General features: G+C 25.9%; 2 protein-coding genes and 1 long non-coding RNA gene across 3 annotated transcripts; 1 reads left to right on the top strand and 2 right to left on the bottom strand.

Annotated features, from left to right (window-relative positions):
• Positions 1–2,700: 2,700 nt before the first annotated feature.
• On the bottom strand, positions 2,701–10,867 carry LOC140667551 (uncharacterized). Its single transcript, XM_072895616.1, has 8 exons — positions 10,540–10,867; positions 6,606–6,905; positions 6,090–6,519; positions 5,843–5,973; positions 3,955–4,081; positions 3,648–3,773; positions 3,156–3,483; positions 2,701–3,061 (listed from the first exon to the last, which is right to left on the bottom strand). Exons 1-8 carry the CDS (start codon positions 10,698–10,700, stop codon positions 2,904–2,906), a joined length of 1,761 nt encoding a protein of 586 aa, XP_072751717.1. The 5' UTR covers positions 10,701–10,867; the 3' UTR covers positions 2,701–2,903.
• LOC140667558 (uncharacterized) lies at positions 10,276–16,028 on the top strand. Its single transcript, XR_012047047.1, has 3 exons — positions 10,276–10,315; positions 15,638–15,818; positions 15,904–16,028. It is a non-coding gene; the product is annotated as an uncharacterized lncRNA (long non-coding RNA).
• Positions 16,029–16,899: 871 nt separating this feature from the next.
• Positions 16,900–21,457, bottom strand: LOC140667543 (uncharacterized). Its single transcript, XM_072895603.1, has 8 exons — positions 21,157–21,457; positions 20,048–20,347; positions 19,539–19,968; positions 19,292–19,422; positions 18,145–18,271; positions 17,825–17,959; positions 17,331–17,664; positions 16,900–17,236 (listed from the first exon to the last, which is right to left on the bottom strand). Exons 1-8 carry the CDS (start codon positions 21,315–21,317, stop codon positions 17,079–17,081), a joined length of 1,776 nt encoding a protein of 591 aa, XP_072751704.1. The 5' UTR covers positions 21,318–21,457; the 3' UTR covers positions 16,900–17,078.
• Positions 21,458–23,372: the final 1,915 nt, after the last annotated feature.

Raw genomic sequence — 23,372 nt, 5'->3', positions numbered from 1 at the left:
TTTGGTTTCGAAGAGAGACTAATTGTAAGATAGTATTATTGATTTGACCTTAAGTATATCAAAGTTATAGGGAAGTAAACTTTGTTCTTCACATGGAATCATCCTAATTTTTTATATAAATTACTTCCTAGCAATATTCTGCGTAAAAAGTTATAAAAATATGATAGCCAAAATTTCAATAGTTTACGAGATATTTTATATTTTAATTTGACATAATTTGATATAAATTATGAAATATCTCATGAACTATCGAATTTTTGGCCAACTTTTATAATTAAATTTATATTTTAATATATTTTACGCAGAATATTATATGAAGGATTGATTTATGTGTATAAAAACATTAGAGTGTAATTATATTAAAAAAAACAAAGATTGATCTCAAAGATTGACATTGGCACGTACAAATTTAAATTAATGGCACTATCTTATGTTTCCTTTTTAACTAACCAATTTTTTTGTAAAGCATTTTTTCCTACAATCAAAAATTAATAAGCTTTTTTTTAAATAGAAGAATTAAAATAGGACCATATATAAATATTTGTATATAAATATTTAATTTCTAATATTATATATACAGGGTGTTCAATGAAAAATAACTAAAACTAATTACTTGTCATTTTTAAACATATATAAGGAGCAGAAAAATTAATATTTTCTAACACAAAATATTTGGCAACTTTACATGTATATGAATTAAAGACAATCGGAGATACTTTTATCATTTAATAAACATTTATAAATATATCAAAAAACAACAATCATAATAATATATACTTAAACATTGCATAATCAAAATTGGAACACAAATCAAATCTCTTATATATATATATATATATATATATATATATATATATATATATATATATAATTGTGCAATATATATGCAAATGTGCAACATTAGAGTAAAAAAATTGAAAAAAGGCATTGTTTTGTTGTAGGATACAAATTATATTATGCTTTCGATTTATAGTAACATTGTATGTTTATGTATAAATACTACTTTATTCAAACTTTCTTATGTAAAAATGCAAATTTTTCAAAAAGTTTCAGTTTCTTATCTCAAAATACATAAAAAATATGTAATTAATATGCATATATTAATAATAATATTTATATTACAATATTCTAAACATATATAGGGTGTCCGGTAATTACCGCCTCACCTCTCTAGGACAGATAGAGCAGATCAAACTGAACATAAAAGTCTACTATTTTGCGATTTGCGCAATAATCATTAAAATATTAATTAAAAACGCTTAGCGTATGAGCACGCGCCGTATATAGCACTTAGCATATACTCCAGGAAGCGTTTTGCAGACGTCTACTATAGGTGTCTCTTAAATATAAATCAATAATAATCAATAAATATCCATAATCAAATAATATCCATATATGTATTATATAATAATAAATTGTCAATGTCTTTCGATTATAATTCATAAACCATACATTTCTGGAGATATATGCATATAACATTTTTTTCTTATTAGGTGTGCAAACATCCTATCACCTCCAAAGTTTGTACAAGTATTTTTAAATCATTTTATACAAAGAATATATACAGAATAATATGTAACATGTTTTTGAAAAATATTTTGATACAGTCTAGTGTAGTGGCTAAGGTGTATAAAATAAAATTTTACAAAAATGTACAATAATAATTAATAATTTCGATAATAATTGTTCTAATATAATTACATAAAAAAGCAAAATAAAAGACACAATGTTTTCAAAATTCAATTTTTACGGCTCAAAATATTGTACATAGAATATATAATTTTTAAAAAAATTAAAAAGAAGACTTATACTTAATGTTTATAGCATTTAATTATTCCAAATAGTTATACAAACTGCCAAAACTTAATTAATGTTTATACAACGGACGAAGTGTTCAGTAATTTTTCAGTAAACTGTTAAATATGAACAATACTGTTTCTCTTACCATAGATGCATAGAAGCCGCATCTTACAAATACTCATTTTTTCCATCATATTTTCACAGGAAAATCAGTATGACCTTCTATTTCCGTCGGCATAACTCGATTATAATGTAAGGAAGGCGATTTGTAAATAAGAAAAAAAAAAACATAAGCCACATACCGTTAAATTATTTATTATTATGTATAAAAAATAATAAATTTTATTAATAATTAATATTTTATATTATTTTAATATTTGATCATTGCGTATTGTTTGAAGGTTATCGTAATAAAGTTTTTTAGCAAAGAAAAAATTTAATCTCTCTTATACAATTTTGAAAATATTTCGACATAACTACAAAAATATGCAATAAAAATGATAATTTTTATTTTAAAAAATCGAAGTTTTACCGAATATTATTACCTGTTACTTTCTCTTTGTTATTTATGTTTTAACGGGTTTTTTATTTTCTAAGTTACGTCAAGTCGACTTTACTTTAATTTTGCAGTAATGTCCAATATTTATCTAAACAGATTAAGAAATTAATAAAAATCTCAGAGAAATAAATCGGTTTTTAAAAAAGATATATAAAGATTAAGAAACTCAATTTTATAGGACATGTGTAAAAATTAAAAAAAATTTTGTAGCTTTATATATTACATACCTTAAAATAATTTTATATGTATAACTCAGAATTTATATTCAGCAAATTATTTATTTTTTTTTTACAAAAGGGAAAATAAATTTAATGTATTCTGGTCATATTTTCAAATGCATCTACTTTTTATTGAAACAGAGAACTCTTAAAAAACAAAGAATATTTTATTCTTCATAATACATTGTCTTTAGTGTACTTTAATTCTTACGATTTCTAAGCGAATCATAATATCTTAATAAAAATGTTTAAAAAATGTCTATACATAATTTTAATATTTTTACTACAAATTTCATATTTTAGTAAAATTAACTCTTTTGGAAGCTCTATTGGAGACTAACTGATTCAAGAACAGCGGCATAATCCTTTGAATAAATTCTTGCCAGCCATTCATTTGGTACATAATGAGTGCCTTCGAATCTACAAAAGTATCGTCCTATCTCTACATTATCGATCCATTTTGGTGGATAGTGGGAAATAAAACCTAAAATAAAAGAAAAGATATATATTTTATATTATACGGATGAAAAATATTATAGAAGATATCTGATTTATAAGAATTCTATGAATATTCGTACGTTGTGGAAAATAACATAATTGATCTTTTTCGGTGAGAATTAAATAATGTGGTTCATTTTGAAATCCCACATAGCTACAGTTGTGCAGATCACTGGTGTGGCTGCAATATGGGAATATTGAGTAGAAAGACTCTTCTACGAGTAAATATTCACATTTAAAATGCCAACCAATTATCACTCCAATGTGATTATTATTCCTTTCAGTCGGAAAACATTCCATAATGTTGAAATGATAATCCGCTAAATGTTGTACAATCATACCAATTGCATATTTGACTTCGTGAGTTCTTACTTTTGGCTGTTTTTCTTTTAACATATCAAATCTAAGCTGTACATACACATGTAAAAAATGTAATAGCAGAATTTAATCGCTATGTTATCAAGCGGTTTTTAAAAACAAACTATATTCTAATTTAAATTATAAATAATTGTAATTATAGTTAGTATAATTTCTTATGTATTATAAATAGTATACAATGTGCAATAAGTTACCGTTATTGGCCTTATGAGAATATAACGTTCATCACTTAATAATCTACTCAGAATAGATAACTCCCACTTATTTCTTTTAAGATTTATTTTTGATAGCTTATCATTTGTGAAAATCGAACTTATCATCTAAAAAAACAAACATGTTAACACAATTTCGATTATAAATAAGAAGATAAAAAAGTGTATTACTTATAATTATTACTTCTAAAATATATTGATTCATGAATTTAACATATCATTCAGATTAAGATTTAAACTTGATTGTTATTTTTATCAACTAAAGCCAAAATTAATAAAATATGCCAACCGATGGAAAACAAAATGGATAATGATTTATATCATTATATGTCCCTCTGATAATGTTTAAAGGGTAATTTTGAGATGATTTCTCGTCGACATAAAAATATTCAGCATTAAACATATTTTCTGTATTACTGAAAATAATAAAAAAATATATATTTATGTATACACATGTATGTACATAATTATACTTACGTATGTGTGTGTACATGTATATACACATACATATATACATTTTGTATGTCATGTATACATACATATACTTATGTATATATCATGTACACATACATATATCATACATAATGAGTATTTATTGTAATCAATAGCAACGATTTCTGTAACACTGGCAATAAATTGATTAAAAATATTGCAAATGAATTTGTTTCAAGTGACAAACTGTATTTTGAAAAATTATCAAAAAGATTTGACAGTAAAGGTTTCTTTTCAGTAAAAAATAAAAGAAGAGTTACCTAATCTTATAAAAAATTATACAATTTTTAAAAATAAATCATTTGTCATTCTACGGATAAAATTATTTTATTATTTTGTATGTATTTAGAGCAAAACTGTTCTCTATTTGCACATTTCGGCCAGATTTTGAGGCTCACGTGCGTAACTAAGGAGAGCGAACTTCACCTCAGGTGCGTCCATATCATAAATGTAATGTGGCAATATTATATTACTTTGAAAAATTTTTGATTATTATATTTTGAAAAACTTTTTAAATATTGCAAAGCATATGAGTACTTAATAATAAAATAAAAATAATTTTAATTATTGATAAAATATAAAATATAAAAAAATTTTTATTGAAAAACTTTTGCAGTATTATTAGAGGAGTATTGCCACATTACATTTGTAATATAAACCTAACCTGAAGCGAAGTATCACTCTCCTTAGTTACGCGCGTGTAGCATTTCGTTGTTAATGCACGAAAAGAAGGTGGAGAGGCGAGAGGTGTGAGCCTCAAGATCTGGCCGAATGTACAAATAAAGAACAGCACTGATTTAGAGTATAATTTATGTAGAGTTATCTAAATTAATAAATAATTAAATTAAAAAAATAAAAATGTTACAAATTGATGGCTAATAAGAGCAAATCATATTTGCGCTCCAAGAACAGCGATTTGCTCTTATTAGCCATCAATTTGTATTATTTTTATTTTTTTAATTTAAGAGCTTCTCTTCATATCATAATTAAATTAAATTAAAAATTTTTATAAATAAAATATTATTCAAAAAATATAACTTTATTAAAATATTTCTGCTAATACTAATCTTTTTGAAAAATAACAAATAGAATCGGACTGATGATCGCATCTTATACAAGCGCAACATAACATCAGAAACCTAAAATTATAATTACAATTATAATAACCTAAAAGTATAATTCTTTTAATACATGTATATATACATGTATATATATTTGTATGAAATTTTTAAGCTCGTATAAATGAATACATTTTATATTTAAAATCTATTAAGATAAAAGTGTACATGTAATTCATATAATAATATGAATAAAAATTCTGTTATTCTATTAATTATTTTTTTAGTTTATTTAAACACATAAAAGTGTTTATGTGTAAAATATAATTTTAAAAGTCAATTTTTATATAAGAAATATTATGATATTGTTTCATTAAAACATATCAAGATACCTCTGATCTTTTATTAAAAGAAAGAATTTTTGATTATTTCTCAGCGTCTATGCATTTTGATTATTTTTGTTTTGTATATATGTATGTATGTGTGTACGTATGAATGTGTATATGCATGAATATATATATATATATATATATATATATATATGTATTTATGCATACATATTTATATGTATACTTAATTTAATGTATATTAAAAAGATTCTAAAACTAAAATTATATATGTACTTACTATTTTGGTTTCCACGTAATTACAATATTGTTCAACCCTAGTCCCCGCAAAACGCAGCGTATGCCAAGTCTTCTGGCTACGCTGTCATATATAAAAGGTAATAATAGATACTCTCTAACACATTCTGAAATCTATGTGATAGATTAAAAAATTTATATTAAACATTTATAAAATATATAAAACATAATTATACTCGCGCATAACCAACTATAATTATAATTTAACGTAATTTAAATAATTTACTTACAAAATCTATATATTTGTCTTCTACATCAAATTTCAAAAACTCATGGTTTTTTAAATCAAAAAATATAAATTCCTCAAGTACATTCATAATTTGTCTTGCTTCTGTTTCATTCCAGTAATTATCATTGATATTGTTGTCTCTCCAAATGAAAAATTGATCATCAGGTGTCGAGAAAATTGAATGAGTTGGATATATATTTTTAAGGCGGGATAGTATTTTTTTTGCAATAATATCTAGCCATGTCTTTATGGCCGAGTAAGATACATGTGGTTGAAAATATTGTATCGCAATGGTAAATAGCCGTTCGAAAAGCTGTTTTTCTTTTGGCATATTCATTAATTTGTCTATCTTGTACATTACTCGATGTTGCTTTAGACGTCGAAAAAATGTACTATGGTCATATATAGTTGTTAAATTACAACTTGATTCCCTATATATTTAAAAATATTTAAATATTAATTGTATTAACTTTAATTTATAATAAAAATTATATTTGTTTAATTTATAAAATTTTACCATAATTGTTTTGCAGAAATAATTCTATTCAGCTCGTCTACAACAAAATAATAAAGCGTAGATTTTTTAGCTATAGTACACAGATAATGTTCAAGTGAGAAATACAGTTCAGATTTCAATATTTTTATTGCACTATCCGATATGATATTCTCGACCATCACAGTTACCATATGCTGTAATTGTTTTATTTTAGTTATATATTCTAGAGATAATTTTATTTCTTTTTTAAAATCTATTTTAAAGTCATTAAAAATTTTCTCCTTTTTCTCTTTGTTATACTTTTTTTTCGCAGTAGGACACCTATAATTAAAATAGAAAGAAGTTTTTAAAAATGATATCAACTAATGGTACAATATAAGCAATAAATTTCAGGCATATAAACAAACATATCTAACAGACATATAAATATTTAATTAAATACATATTAATATTTTGACTAAATAATAAATTAAAAGTATTATAAATAATATCAATTTTATTATTTAACAGAGAAATTATATTAATGTTTTTAATTAAATAGTAAAATTATAACAATAGTAATGAATAATAACACACACATCTGTACATATAATGCGTTATCGAGAGGCTTCTGCTGCGTTAACCTTGCATTATTAGGGTAAACTCAGGTAAGATGGCCATAGTTTCTTAAAATGCAAAAAACGTACTTTTATGTTTGTCATTTTTTAATAGTGTTTGACAACATATTCACTGAAGCTTAAATTATGTAATATTATCGAAATTAAAAGAAAAATATTTAATAGAAATTTTATGTTATCAAAATAGTACAACATAAGCATTGGCCATCTTACCCAACTTTTAGGGAGAAGATGACCATAGCGACGGAAAGATTACCATAATATTTATAAAAAAATAGTAAAAACGAAAATAAAAATTATAGATCATATAACAATTTACATATCTTTATAATATTTCTAACGTCAATTACGATAGCTTAACTGTAATTTATTCGACGTTATAACAGTTTTTAGTGGATAAATAAAAAAGGTAGCAGGTAGTCAAAACTGAAAATATGATATAAGATTCACAATATTGTTATTTCAAACAGTGTATGCATATAAACTACTGTAAATATCGATTATCTTTGACAATGACTAAAAAAGCGTACTATGTAGTGATTATTGAAAAAATTATAACCTGTGGCCATCTTTATTGTATGGCCATCATACCCTAGTTTATCATAAGTTTGTCTTTAAATGATAATTGAATAAAAATCGCGTAAAAAATAAATGTGTTGGAATTTTGATTCTACACATGTGTGCTATGCAAATGAGATTAAAGCCTGAAAAAATATTTTAAAATAAAGAAAATATTTAAATTTTACAATCTTTAAATACATAAAATTGATTGCATGTAATGCTTTATAAAATTGTAAAAACTATAAAATTTTAACAAAAAGTTTTAAGAAATGATACGGTTTTAATATAATTTTTCCAGGATATATCATTTATGAATGTTTTAAAAAAAGTATTTTGCATAAGATGGTTCATTTTAAATGATGTATTGATATTTCTCTAAAATAATATCTTTTCTTAAAAAAATGTTTTGTGCAAAAGTTTTGTGACTTCGAGGTGATAAGATAAAATAATGCCATTGATTTGACCTTAGATGTGTGTGTCAAGGTGAGGTGAAGATCAAGCGTAATTAACATAAACTATGATATATCTTGTAAAATATTCATTTTTGATTATTATTTTGCTTCAATATTTTTTCATGTACAGAATAATGAAATGAATCAATTGGTGTTTGCAAAGAAAACACATAGTTGTCTTAAAGAAAAATATGTAACTAGTTATTGCAACTTTATAGTTTTTCCTTAAGACAGCTATGTGTCTTCTTAACACTAATTGATTATTCTTATTAGTTTGTGCATGAAAATATTGAGGTAAATAATTGAAAATTGAAATTTATAAGATATTTCACAGTTTATGCAAAATTAGGTATAATTATGTCAAATTAAAGTAAAAAATATCTAGTAAACTATTAAATTTTTGACCATCATACCCTCATAACTTTTTATGCAGATATTGCAAGAAATTGATTTATATAAAAAGTTAGTAATTTAGAACAATGTTCCTTCTCCATATAATCTTGATACGTGTATAAGATCAAATTAATGGCACCATCTCATGTCTTCCTTTCTAAGTCACATCTCTTTTGCACAAAAATCGTTTTTCGGTGGAAGCTTATTTGTTTTTGAGAAATATTAATGCGTTATTTAAAATTAGTCATATAATTGCGTATCATTTTGAAATAAATAAAGAATTATTGTATATTGAATAAAATGTAATTATTGAATATTTACATAAATGTTTTTAAGTATTATTACACAAATAAAGATTTATATATACCTTTTTATTATTATATTTTAACATTAATATACATAAAAATGGTAACAGCATTCTGATTTGTACTTGTTCGTGTTTTACATCATAGAATAAAAAAAATATCTTTTTAATTATATGAAATCGTAAGTCTCGTAAATCATTTATGATAATAACCTTCTAATACACTGGTAAAAAAGTTTTTTTTAAACCTATTTTTTTAATAATTTAATTTATATTTAATAGGTTAATTTATTTAAAAATATGATATATATTTTAGCATGTAATAATCAAAAACAGTAATAAAAAGAAGTAATTCTTATGCTCTATAATTTATTAATGAAAGGAAAAAGTAAAATTATAAGTTACGATAATAATTACATGCTATGAGCAATAACAAACTATTCTTATCATTTGATTCATAGCTAAGAATTGATCGATTTATTATAAATTATCGAACCTTTAGACATTAGGATAGGGATTTCAAATTTATTGAAATTTAAGAATTTTGATTTTTTATAATTATATTAAAGTGTAATACCATGAACAAGTTCAATGTGTAGTGAAGCAATAGGCATATCTTATGATAAGATAGCAACATAATAACTTTATATTTTGGCTTTTAGTAAAAGTATTTTGTTGAATGATAAAAATTGGGGTAATAATTCAGTATCACTACGTCACTTCAAAAGTTGATAAAATTATACTCATTCGACGCGTTTTTATATAAAATGAACGAATGTGGCAGAAAAAATCGTCGCTCTGCCCCGCGAAGCGAGATATTAATTCTTAAAGATATCAACTTTTGAAGCTAGCTGTCATATCGACTTAGTGTAGCGACATGGCCTCTGTAACAGCACGTGATGCATGTGTGTAGTAAAAAGCTCAAAATTTGAATGTTAAGATCATTGGAATCGAAGGTGGCTTCCTATAAGTAAACACTTACTCGAGATTTAACTCATATTGTAAACTTTTATCTTGAAACTTCCACGCAGTACTGTCAGCCTTGGTAGTTTTCAGGCCGTCAAGTTTTGTTATTTTTTTTTATTTTCACTGCGTGGAAGTTTCAACATAAAAGTTTACAATATGAGTTAAACCCCGCTTCACACAAAGTCGCAAACCTATGTTGCGTGTTTGCATCTTCAGTTTAAATTTTGTGTAGTGCTAAGTTATTACAATGCATGCGCATGTTATTGCATAGCATGCGCGCGTGACTGCAGCGCACGGCCATCTCTGCGTTCGAATTTTACTGCCAGTACTAAAAATCTATAGTTTACTTTACATACACTATACATTTCTTAGTACTGGCAGTTACTGGCAGTGAAATTCGAACGCAGAGTATGTCGCTACATGAAGTCGATATAACAGGTATCCTAGCCTCAAAAGTTGATAACTTTGATAATTAATATCTCGGTTCGCGGGACAGAGCGACAATTTTTTCTGCCAGATTCGTCCATTTTATATAAAAACGCATCGAATGAGTATAATTTTATCAACTTTTGAGGTGAGGTAGTGATACTGAATAATTACCAAAATTGGATATGTAAAATACAAAAATGTTAATTTTAAAAATTTACAAATAAAAAAATTACCTCTTATAATATTTCTTTTCCCAAAACTTATTGTTCAGTAGTATATGGTGGAATCTTTTACACGTGGCTTGAAAATTAAAGACATCCTCGATGCTGATTTTCTTGTCTTTTAGAATTATAGTAATCACTTCTTCGGGCAAGTCTGTTATCTTCTTGGTCATCGTGGAAAAAATACAGTAATGCACATAATAGCTTTCAATTGATGTTAATTTGGCTTCGTATTATCAATTATATTTTTATTTATATATATGAATGTAAGAGCACAGCTATTGATCTGAATAGTTCCTCTTCTTTTACGTTTTGACGCAGTTGGACACATCCACTTACTGCCATCTGTTGTTGTGAGTTTCCATCTTTCTGTTTGTATGTGTTTGTGTGTGTGTGTAAACATCTATTATGTAGTTCAGCTTGTAAATGCATTCTTCTTCGACACAAAGGCTTCAAACTATTATTTGACTGACCAATCAGGATAGACAGTCGACAAAGATTTTTCTGTTCTAGGTAGAAGCTTTCTATGCGATTGCTTTTCACTATACTATTGAGATTTATGATTTATTATTTTTGAGACTTATGACTTACGATTTAACACATTTCTTAAAATAGAGATTTATAAAAATATTTGTTTTTACTAATAAAATTTAATATCAGTTTAAAAAAAACTGTTTATTTCGATAGAGCTATAAATATTAAATTTTTATCTATTAAGATAAAGATACTTTCTTATATGTTTGTGCGTTCTTCCTTTTTGGACGCAGGTAACACATCTGGTCTTTTCTGACAAATAGGGTGTTATTGAAAAACATAAATTTATCGCTTACACATACAAATTCGATTAAAAATTCCTAAGGATTATACATTTAAAAAAATTTTTTTGCCAGTATATAATTTATATCTTTGACGTTTTTTTATTTATAATAAATAATTTTAGCACTCCGTTCAAAAACTATTCGATCTCGGAGTATACCCCTTGCCGCTATTATGATTTACTCGGCACTCATTATCAGAATAGTGTTTTCAAACGCAGTCTTGAAGATCTGAATGGAATGTTATACGGTCAGATCACAGCAGGATTCAAGCAAGATTGGTATAACCCCACACTTTTTTTGGACAAAGTCCATAATAATGATAAAAACTATTTTTTTCCATTAAAAATATTAAAATAAATAGAAAACCTTTTTATCGTCATTTTAATATTTTTCATATTAAAGTTTTATCTAAGATAAAAGTCGTAATGTAGGATAAAAATAAATTAGTTTTTAATAGCAAATAAATTAGTTTCTTGTTAGAGATTGAATAGTAAATCGATCAGATATGTAGTAAAAACAAATTTTTAATTTTACTAATATTATATTCTTCTTATTAAACTAATTATTAATATAAAATTCAATAACATTTTTATGTCTAATTTTTGTTTGATTTTATTTATTAATTTGAATAAAAAACTTAATTATTTTCGATTTCATTTTTATTATTGATTTTATTTTATTACAGTATTTTCCACTTATTGAGCTTTTCCGACCAATCCTGCTTTCGAGAAAGATTGGAAACTTTTACCACCTAATAGCAAGATCAATAGTAAGCAATTTTAAAATTTTGTATTTGTTTTAATTCTTTTTGTTTTTCTCTGGATTTTATAGTTTGGCAATTTTTCTTTTACCTTCTATATGCAGATTTTGCAATATTTCGTATTTACAATAGGTATTAAAATTTTATATTTTTAAGATTTTTTAAATTAATGTACTTTAATTACATTATTCTTAAATATATTGCAGTTATTCGTATTGCAGTTAAACGCAAATTCCTATTTCTTATTAATTAATTTGACATTATGATATTTTAATATATTCTTGATTTCAAGTTGAAAGTAAAATCTTATAATCTGTACAACTCCAACAATTTTAAATTTTTGAAATCCTATATTTACAATATATTTTAATTTTTTATTTACAATAATCTTTTTCAAATTTGTTTAAAAATTTTAATTTTTTAATTTTTAACTATATATTAATAAGTTATACACAGATACGGAACTTTGCAATAGCATCCCTTCAATATGCGTTAGACGAGCTATCCTAAATAACGTGAGTGGAGGTAACGATTTAAGCGAGTACTCACATCTATGGGCGCAATGTGTATGCTGAAATTTAGGGTGGAAACTTTTCTTTCTGAGATACATCCAATAGATTTTCCGAACGACTCTACCGTATTATACCTGTTTTTGAACGACGCCGAGCCTCTGAGGGTGTATCCTGGTGAAGTTTCCGAACGCAGTTTACAAAGGTTAATTTGTAGTCTTTCATATTTGTGTATATATAAGCACATAAATGTTATATGAATTGAAATGATTAAATAACGTTCATTGGGAACTCTTTTGTCCATTTTCTTCCACAATGGCTTTGATAACATGCTTGTCCGATAAAGTGATTATTATTATCTTGAAAAACAAGAAAATCAGCGTCGAGGATATCGTGAGTTTTCAAAGCACGTGTAAGAAAGTTCCAGCGTTTAAGACTGAGCAATAGATTTTGGGAAACAAAATTTTAGCAGAGGTACTCTTTTATTTATAAATTTTTTATATTAATTGGTTTATTTTTCGTCCATCAACAAATCACTTTTGTGAAAACAAATAATCAAAAAATAAAGTTAAAGTTATTACGTTGTTACTTTATTAATTTAGGTAGTAGATAATCGATTGTTGAGCTTGTTCCTGGTGTTACAATTTAATATAATTATAAAAAAGGATCAAGAATTAATAAAATCATAATCTTAACGTGGTTAAAGATTCGATAAGTCATGATAAGTCGATCAATTTTATGCATCACGTAATAAGGATAACTCCGTATTGCTTGCAGTTTGTGACTCATTGTTAGTAGATTATAATCTCGCCTTTTCTTTGCCAAAAGCTTTATTAAATTAAGAGTATGAGAGTTATCCTGGGATTTTTATTATTGTCTTTGGTTAGTATATTCTTAAAAATGTTTTTTTATATAAATTATTTTAAATTATTAATCCTAGCTTTCTACATCAAGGTCTGTATAATCCCAGTAAAATTCAGCTCCGTGAACTTAGCCCTCCCACTTTGACATTTCGAATATTTCTTAATTTATATCGTTTGTAAGTCGTTTGTAGGTGATTGTTAGATTAATTTGAACGTTTGTTAGATTAGACTTTTGCTGCAAAATAAAAAATAAAAATAAGCGTTAAGTTAGCCTACCGTTTTTTAATTTCCATCCTATTTAAGTTTTACAGATGCTCAATCGATGCTGAATCGTTTGTTAGACACAAATATATTAATTAGATCGTTTGTTAGATTGTCGTTTATTAAATAAAAGCAAAAAATCATTTGGTAACTTTTTAGGCAAATGTCCGTAAAGCTTTTATTTCAATTTTATTTAAGTTCTGCAAAGGCTCAATCGAGGCGGAATTTTTTGTTAGACACGAATATGTTAATTAGATCGTTTGTTGATTGAGATTTGTCAATTTCTTACGACTAAGGGCCGCAGCACAGACTCTTGCATAATGCATATACATAAGGAAACTGATTGGTCTATAAACACATGCATAAGGAATTCAACCAATCGAATTCCTTATGTATATGCATTATGCGTTATGCAAAAGTCTGTGCTGCGGCCCTTAGGGCCCGAGCGCACACACTTCCATAACGCATAAACAAATGCATAAGAAAACTGATTGGTCTATAAGTACATACATGTATAAGAAATTCAACCAATCGAATTCCGTCTGCATATGCGTGAAGCGCTTATGCAAAAGTGTGTGTTTCCTGCTTTAGGGCGACTGCACACAGGACGCTGCAACGCTTCCCGCGCGACGACAGCCGACGCGATAGCCAATCAAAATGTCGTGTTTTCGGAAATAAATGGATACATAACTTCCGCCGTGCGTCAAAAGTTGACTTAATCCAACTATTGATTGGTTACCGCTTCGCTTTTTGCCGCGCGGCAAGCGTTTCCGCGTTTTGTGGGCAGAAGCCTTAAGAGACTACGCATTGAAGATTGAAATTAAAGATTGAAGATTGAAATTTGACTAATCAGGACAAAGCAATTTTAATTCCTTTTGTTCTGATTAATCGAATTCTAATCTTTAATCTTCAATCTTCAATTCTTAATGCGTAGTCTGATACGGGCCTTACGGCGTTTGCAGAATGCCAGGCAACAGGCAATAGGAACAGGAAATAAAAAATATCATGCCTTTATGCAGGATTTAAACTGTGTCCAAAGTATGACATCTGATATCCAGTAACAAAATTTGATTTCTAGAGACTCTGCTAGAGACCCTAAAAATCAAATTTTCTCATTGGATATCGGATGTCATACTTTGGACGCAGTTTAAATCTTGCATTACTGGCATTTTCTTGTGCATTATGCTTTATGGAAGAGTGTGCGCTCGGGCCCTAAGTCGTAAGAAATTGACAGATCTCAGTCAACAAACGATCTAATTAACATATTCGTGCCTAACAAACAATTCCGCGTCGATTGACCCTTTGCAGAACTTAAATATAAAGTTGAAATAGAAATTTTACGGACATTTGCCTAAAAAGTTATCAAATAATTTTTTGCTTTTATTTAATAAACGATGATCTAATTAACATTTTCGTGTTTAACAAACGATTCCGCATTGATTGAGCATCTGTAAAACTTAAATAGAATGGAAATTAAAAAACAGAAGGCTAACTTAACGCTTATTTTTATTTTTTATTTTGTAGCAAAAGTCTAATCTAACAAACGTTTAAATTAATCTAACAATCACCTACAAACGATATAAATAAAAAAATAGTCCAAATGTAAAAGTGGGGAGGCTAAGTTCACGGAGCAGTAAAATTCTCAAATTTACTATTTAGAGAATTTTTGAGTGAGAAGTTGGCAGCCATACGCTTTGCAAGCTTATTGTTATATTATATATTTATATATATTATTATGTATATAATAAAATATATATAAATATTTATAAATATTATATATTATTTATATATAATATAATTTAATATATATTAAATATAATTAATATAATATTTATTATATATTTATTTGATTTAATATGTTAATTATATAATTAGAGTTTAATAAAATTTTAATTTAAGGCTTAATTACAAAACTATATAATGACAAAAATTAGAAACTTGCAAAAAATGATGACATCCCTCAATAATTTCGCTGAGGAAAAATCGACTCTAAATAATCTCAAGAATCTGTCATTAACAGGTTTTTCACCAAGTACAGGACACCCTGTAGAAAAAATTGAAATTTAAAATGGAGGAAAATGTAAGTTTATATAAATGGATACAATATTTAAATATTATTTTTTGAGACAAATATATATTTAATATGCTATTGCATTATATTCCAGAAATTCTTGTATAAAATTATAATTATTTAGATGTTTTAATATCTGGAGGAGTAAAACTATACGACGTTTTAGCTACAGCTATATTTTGACCGACAAAATGTAATTAACCTCGTTTTTGAAGAATGCAAGTTTGTTATTTATCAAGATTTAAATTTATATATAATGACAGATAAAGTTTGATTAAAAAACATAATTAAAATATTGAAATATATAACATATTCAATATTTAAAAAAATTATACATAAATATAATATAAATATGATAAATATAAATATAATAAATATAAATCATATTATATATATATATATATAACTCAATTTTAATGTAAGGAATGCGATTCGTAAATAAGAAAGAAAAAAGATAAGCCACATATCGTTAAATTATTCATTATGTAGAAAAAATAATAAATATTGTTAATAATTAATATTTTATATTATTTTAATATTTGATTATTGCGTATCGTTTAAAGGTAAAACTTTATCGTAATAAAGTTTTTTAATAAAAAAAAAATTTAATCTCTCCTATACAATTTTGAAAATATTTCGACATAACTACAATAATATGCAATAAAAATGATAATTTTTATTCAAAAAAATCGAAGTTTTATCGAATATTATTCCCTGTTACTTTGTTTTTGTTATTCATGTTTTAACGAGTGTTTTTTATTTTGCAAGTTACGTCAAATCGACTCTACTTGTTTTTGCAGTAGAATCCAATATTTATCTAAACAGATTAAGAAATTAATAAAAATCTCAAAGAAATAAATCGGTTTTTGAAAAAAGATACATGAAGATTAGGAAACTCAATTTTATAGGACATGTGTAAAAGTTTTATAAAATTTTTTAGCTCTATATATTACATATCTTAAAATAACTTTATATAACTCAGAATTTATATTTAGCAAATTATTTACTTTTTATAAAAAAAAAAAAAAAAATAAATTTAATGTATTCTGGTATTTTCAAATGCATCCACCTTTTATTGAAACAGAAAGCTTTTGAGAAACAAAGAATATTTTATTCTTCATAATACATTGTCTTTAGTGTACTTTAATTCTTACGATCTCTAAGCGTATCATAATATCTTAATAAAAATGTTAAAAAAATGTCTATGCATAATTTTAATATTTTTACTACAAATTTCATATTTTAGTAAAATTAACTCTCTTGGAAGCTCTATTCGAGACTAACTGATTCAAGAACAGCGGCATAATCCTTTGAATAAATTCTTGCCAGCCATTCATTTGGTGCATAATGAGTGCCTTCGAATCTACAAAAGTATCGTCCTATCTCTACATTATCGATCCATTTTGGTGGACAGCGCGAAATAATACCTAAAATAAAAGAAAAGATATATATTTTATATTATACGGATGAAAAAGATCATAGAAGATATATGATTTATAAGAATTCTATGAATATTCGTACATTGTGGCACATAACATATTTTAGCTCTTTCCGTGAGAATTAAATAATGTGGTTGATTATAGACATTTGATCCACTGTTATGTTCACAGATGTGCACATCATTGTTTTCGTCCCAATGTGAGACTATAGAGGACTCTTTTATCAACGTAGATTTACATTTAAAATGCCAACCAATTATCACGCCAACGTGATTATTATATCTTTCAGTCCAAGAAGAGTCACCAATGTTTAAATAATATCCCGCTAAATGTTGTACAATCATACCAATTGCATATTTGACTTCGTGAGTTCTTACCTTTGGTTGTTTTTCTTTTATTAACATATCAAATCTAAGCTATAAACGTGTAAAAAATATAATAGCAGAATTTAATCGATATGTTGTCAAGCGGTTTTTAAAAACAAACTATATTCTAATTTAAATTATAAATAATTGTAATTATAGTTAGTATAATATCTTATGTATTATAAATAGTATACAATGTGTAATAAGTTACCGTCATCGGCTTTATGATAATATCACGTTCACCGCGAAATAATCTTCTTAGAATAGATATCTCCCACTTGTAACTTGTAATATTTATTTTTAATAACTTATCTATAAATATATTTCTGAATATCCACTCTATCATCTAAAAAAACAGACATGTTAACATAATTTCGATTATAAATAAGAAAATAAGATAAATTTATTATTTTTATTTCTTGTTATAAAATATATTGATTTATGGAATTAACATATCATTCAGATCTTTGTTATTTTTATCAACTAAAGCCAAAATTAATAAAAATACTGAAATTAGTAAAATTTGCCAACCGATGGAAAACAAAAAGGATAATAATGTATATCATTACATCTCCCTCTGAGAATGTTTAAAGGATAATTTTGAGATGAGTCCTCGTTAACATAAAAATATTCAGCATTAAACATATCTTCTGTATCACTGAAAATAATAAAAAAATATATATTTATGTATACACATGTATGTACATAATTATACTTATGTATGTGTGTGTACATGTATATACACATACATATATACATTTTGTATGTATGTATATATACATACACTTATGTATATATCATGTACACATACATATATCATACATAATAAGTATTTATCGTAATCAATAACAACGATTTCTGTAGCACTGGCAATAAATTGATTAAAAATATTGCAAATGAATTTGTTTTGTCAACTGACAAATCGAATTTTTAAAATTTATCAAAGATTTGACAGTAAAGGTTTTTTTTCAGTAAAAAATAAAAGAAGAGTTACCAAATTTTTTAAAAAATTATAGATTTTTAAAAAAATAAATCATTTGTCATTCTACGAATAAAATGACTTCATTATTTTGTATGTATTTAGAGTACAATTTACATAGAGTTATCTAAATTAATACATAACATCAGAAACCTAAAACAATAATTATAATTATAATTATAATAACCTAAAAGTATAATTATAATTATAATTATAATTATAATAACCTAAAAGTATAATTCTTTTAATACATACATATATATATGTATGTACATTTGTATAAAATTTTTAAGCTCGTTTAAATAAATACATTTTATATTTAAAATCTATTAAGATAAAAGTGTTCATGTAATTCACGTAATAATAAAAATTCTGTTAATCTATTAATTATTTTTTTAGTTTATTTAAATACATAAAAGTGTTTATGTAAAATATAATTTTAAAAGTCAATTTTTATATAAGAAATATTATGATATTGTTTCATTAAAAAATTTCAAGATACCTCTGATCTTTTATTCAAAGAAAGAATTTTTGATTATTTTTCAGCGTCTATGCATTTTGATTATTTTTGTTTTGTATATATGTATGTATGTGTGTATGTATAAATGTGTATATGTATGTATGCATACATATTTATATGTATACTTAATTTAATGTATATTAAAAAGATTCTAAAACTAAAATTATATGGGTACTTACTATTTTGGTTCCCATATAATTACAATATCGTCACGCCATTTTTTCCGCAGAACGCAGCGTATGCCGAGTCTTCTGGCTACGCTGTCATATATAAAAGGTGATAATAGGTACTTTTTAACACATTCTGAAATCTATATCATAGATTAGAAAATTTATATTAAACATTTATAAAATATATAAAACATAATTATACTCGCGCATAACCAACTTTAATTATAATTTAACGTAATTTAAATAAATAACTTACAAAATCTATATATTTGTCTTCTATATCAAATTTCAATAACTTATGGTCTTTTAAATCAAGAAATACAAATTCCTCAAGTACATTCATAATTTGTCTTGCTTCTGTTTCATTCCAGTAATTATCATTGATATTGTTGTCTCTCCAAATGAAAAATTGATTATCAGGTATCGAGAAAATTGAATGAGCTGGATATATATTTTTAAGGCGGGATAGTACTTCTTTTGCAATTTCATCTAACCATGTCTTTATGGCCGAGTAAGACACATGTGGTTGAAAATATTGTATGGCAATGGTAAATAGCCGTTCAAAAAGCTGTTTTTCTTTTGGCATATTCATAAATTTATCTGTCTTGTACATTACTCGATGTTGCTTTAGACGTCGAAAAAATATACCAAGGTCATATATACTTGTTAAATTGCAACTTGATTCCCTAAAAAATATTTAAATATTAATTGTATTAACTTTAATTTATAATAAAAATTATATTTGTTTAATTTATAGAATTTTACCATAATTGTTTTGCAGAAATGATTCTATTCAGTTCGTCTACAACAAAATAATAAAGTGTAGAATTTTTAGCTATAGTACACAGATAATGTTCAAGTGAGAAATGCAGTTGAGATTTCAATATTTTTATTGCACTATCCGATAAATTATTCTCGAACATCACAATTACTAAATGCTGTAGTTGTTTTATTTTAGTTATATATTCTAGAGATAATTTTATTTCTTCTTTAAAATCTATTTTAAAGTCATTAAAAATTTTCTCCTGTTTCTCTTTGTTATATTTTTTTTTCGCAGTAGGACACCTATAATTAAAATAGAAAGAAGTTCTTAAAAATGATATCAAATAATGTTACAAATATAAGTAATAAATTTCAGGCATATACAGGGTGTCCCATTTTAATTCCTGCAGTCGAATATCTCGAAAACCAAGCTCGGAAGAGAAAAATGTTTTAGGCAAAAGTTTTTTATTTCGAGGGGGCCAAAAAATATGGTGCCATTGATCTGACCTTGAAGAGTCATTTGAAGGTCACATAAACGTCATGTTTAATTTTTTAAGTGAGACACCCTATATATTATTACATATTCTTGTAGCTGATCTCGAGAGCTTTCCAAAACATTATAATCAAATGTTTTTTCGTGAAGTACTTTTTGAGTTATAAGGCTTCAAAGTTGCAATATTTTGACATAAAATATAAGATATTTCGTAAAATATTAATTTCTCGATTATCTTATCTTAATAATTTTATGCACAGAATAATGAGACGAATCAATTGGTGTAAAGAAAACACATAGTTATCTTTAAGAAAAAATCTGAATTTGCAACTAGCAGTTACACATTTTTACTTTAACATATATATGTGTTTTAATTACACCACTTGATTCGTCTCATTATTTTGTGCATAAAAGTATTAGGGTAAGGTAATCGAAAAATGAATATTTTACGAAATATCTTGTATTTTATGTCAAAATATTGCAACTTTGAAGCCTTATAACTCGAAAAGTACTTCACGATAAAACATTTGATTAAAATTATTTTGTTGAATGATAAAAATTGGATATGTAAAATAAATACAAAAATGTTAATTTAAAAAATTTATAAATAAAAAATTACCTCTGATAATATTTCTTTTCCCAAAACTTATTGTTCAGTTGTATATGATGGTATTTTCTACACGTGCTCTGGAAATTGACGACATTTTCGATGCTGACTCTCTTGTCTTTCAGAATCATAGTTATCACTTCTTCGGGCAAGCATGTTATCTTCTTAGTCATCGTGGAAAAACTACGGCAATGTACACAATAGCTTCCAATTGATCTTAATTTACTGGTTTCGTATTATCAATGATATTTTTATTTATATAAAAATGTATATGAATGTAAGAGCACAACATTCCTTGTACTAGCTACTCGTACTTCTACTAGCGATTGATCTGAACGGTTTGTCTTCTTTTACGTTTCTGACGCAGTTGGACACATCCACGCACTGGCATCTGTTGTTATGCGTTTTCATTTTTCTGTATGTTTGTGTGTGTGTGTGTGTATGAACATTGTCTTTTATGTGATTCAGGTTGTAAATGCATTTTTCTTCGACACAAAGGCTTCAAACTATTATTTGACTGACCAATCAGGATAAACAGTCGGCAAAGATTTTTCTGTTCTTGGTAGAAGCTTTCTATGCGATTGCTTTTCACTACTATTGAAATTCATGATTTATTATTTTTGAGACTTATGACTTACGATTTAACACATTTCTTAAAACAGAGATTTATAAAAATATTTGTTTTTACAAATAAAACTTAATATCAGTTCAAAAACACTGTTTATTTCGAAGGAGCTATTAATATTAAATTTTTATCTATTAAGGTAAAGGTACTTTCTTTTATGTTTGTGCGTTCTTCCTTTTTGGTTGCAGGTATCACATTTGGCCTTTTTTGACAAGAGGGAGGTTTTAGGGGCGATTATTATGCCCGCGCTCCATTGTATTATAAGTAAAGATACTTGTTAATATTTTTAATTTACGATATGTACATGTTACTGAAAAACACAAATTTATCGCTTACGCATACAAATTCGATCAAAAATCCCTGGGGATTATAAATTTTTTTGATTTTCTTTGCCAGTACATAATTTATATCTTTGGCGTTTTTTGATTTATAACAAATAATTTTGGCACTCTGTTTAAAAACTTTCAGGGTGTACTCTTTGTTTCCATTATGATTCACTCGGCACCACTCATTATCAGAATAGTGTTTTCGAACGCAGTCTTAAAGATCCGAATGGAATGTTAAACAATCAGGTCACAGCAGGATTCAAGCAAGGTTTATAAAATTCCACAATTTTTTTGGACAAAGTCCATAATGTGATAACTATTTTTTTCTATTAAAAATATTAAAATAAAGAGAAAACTTTTTTATCGATACTCGTCATTTTTATATTTTCTATATTAAAGCTTTATCTAAGATAAAAGTTATAATGTACATTAAAAACAAATTAGTTTCTTATAGCAAATAAATTAGTTTCTTGTTAAAGATTGAATAGTAAATCGAACCAGATCTATATTGAAAAAAATTTTTAATTCTACTAATATTATATTTCTTTTTATTAAACTAATTATTAAAATAAAAGAGTGATAGGAAAAAAACCTGTTTTTAGCCCATTTTTTGGACCTCGAATTTCAAACTTTTTTTATGCCAAATAGTACTATATGATGGGATATTAATCCCAGAGAAATTTTAAGATGAGCATAAACACGGTTCCGAAAATATAAAGGGGTGAAGGTGATGCTTTCTCATAATCTATGAAAGTATACGAAACTCTTCAAGTGTCCATACCAAGAAATAAAATATATATAATGAAGTGAAACATATCGTTTTTTATGGATTTTTTTACGCCGGATTTAAATATGACCATTTTTTTCGAACGTGAACAATAGTATAGTATTTCAACTGTGAGACTTGTAAATGAACTTGTAAGTGCGTCATGTAGCAAGACTCTCTATCAATTTGAGTATTTCTTCAATAATTGAATTGCATCAAAGACTTGATTAATAGGTGAGTGATAGTGATTAATGGGAACGTATTTTCAGGGTGCTTTATAAAGCACCACCCGCATAAATAAAATAGCGGTGAATAGTAGATTGCTCATTCTCTGAACAATGAATCGTAGATGATCCATTCAACAGAAAATACCCTCAATATTACGTGAACTTCACGCATTCTTCCTTATGCAATACACCCTGATTGGAAATCATTTCTTTCATCCCCTTGTATCTCCGGAATTATGCTTATGCTCATCTTAAAATTTTACTGGGATTAATGTTTCATCTAA

Source organism: Anoplolepis gracilipes, chromosome 1, assembly GCF_047496725.1.
Source record: "Anoplolepis gracilipes chromosome 1, ASM4749672v1, whole genome shotgun sequence".
NCBI classification, from domain to species: domain Eukaryota; kingdom Metazoa; phylum Arthropoda; class Insecta; order Hymenoptera; family Formicidae; genus Anoplolepis; species Anoplolepis gracilipes.
The sequence above is the reverse complement of the archived record's forward strand: the minus strand, read 5'-3'. Positions and strand labels throughout refer to the sequence as shown.

Excerpts from the sequence above, each read along its gene's own strand:
- LOC140667543 (XM_072895603.1), bottom strand. The coding sequence starts at position 21,317 with ATGACTAAGAAGATAACATGCTTGCCCGAAGAAGTGATAACTATGATT. Across the intron at positions 19,969-20,047 it reads ATTTCTGCAAAACAATTATG|GGAATCAAGTTGCAATTTAA; the intron begins GTAAAATTCTAT and ends AATATTTTTTAG. Across the intron at positions 18,272-19,291 it reads ATTATATGGGAACCAAAATA|TGATACAGAAGATATGTTTA; the intron begins GTAAGTACCCAT and ends TATTATTTTCAG.
- LOC140667551 (XM_072895616.1), bottom strand. The coding sequence starts at position 10,700 with ATGACCAAGAAGATAACAGACTTGCCCGAAGAAGTGATTACTATAATT. Across the intron at positions 3,774-3,954 it reads ATCCATTTTGTTTTCCATCG|ATGATAAGTTCGATTTTCAC; the intron begins GTTGGCATATTT and ends TTGTTTTTTTAG. Across the intron at positions 3,062-3,155 it reads ATTATGTTATTTTCCACAAC|GTTTTATTTCCCACTATCCA; the intron begins GTACGAATATTC and ends CTTTTATTTTAG.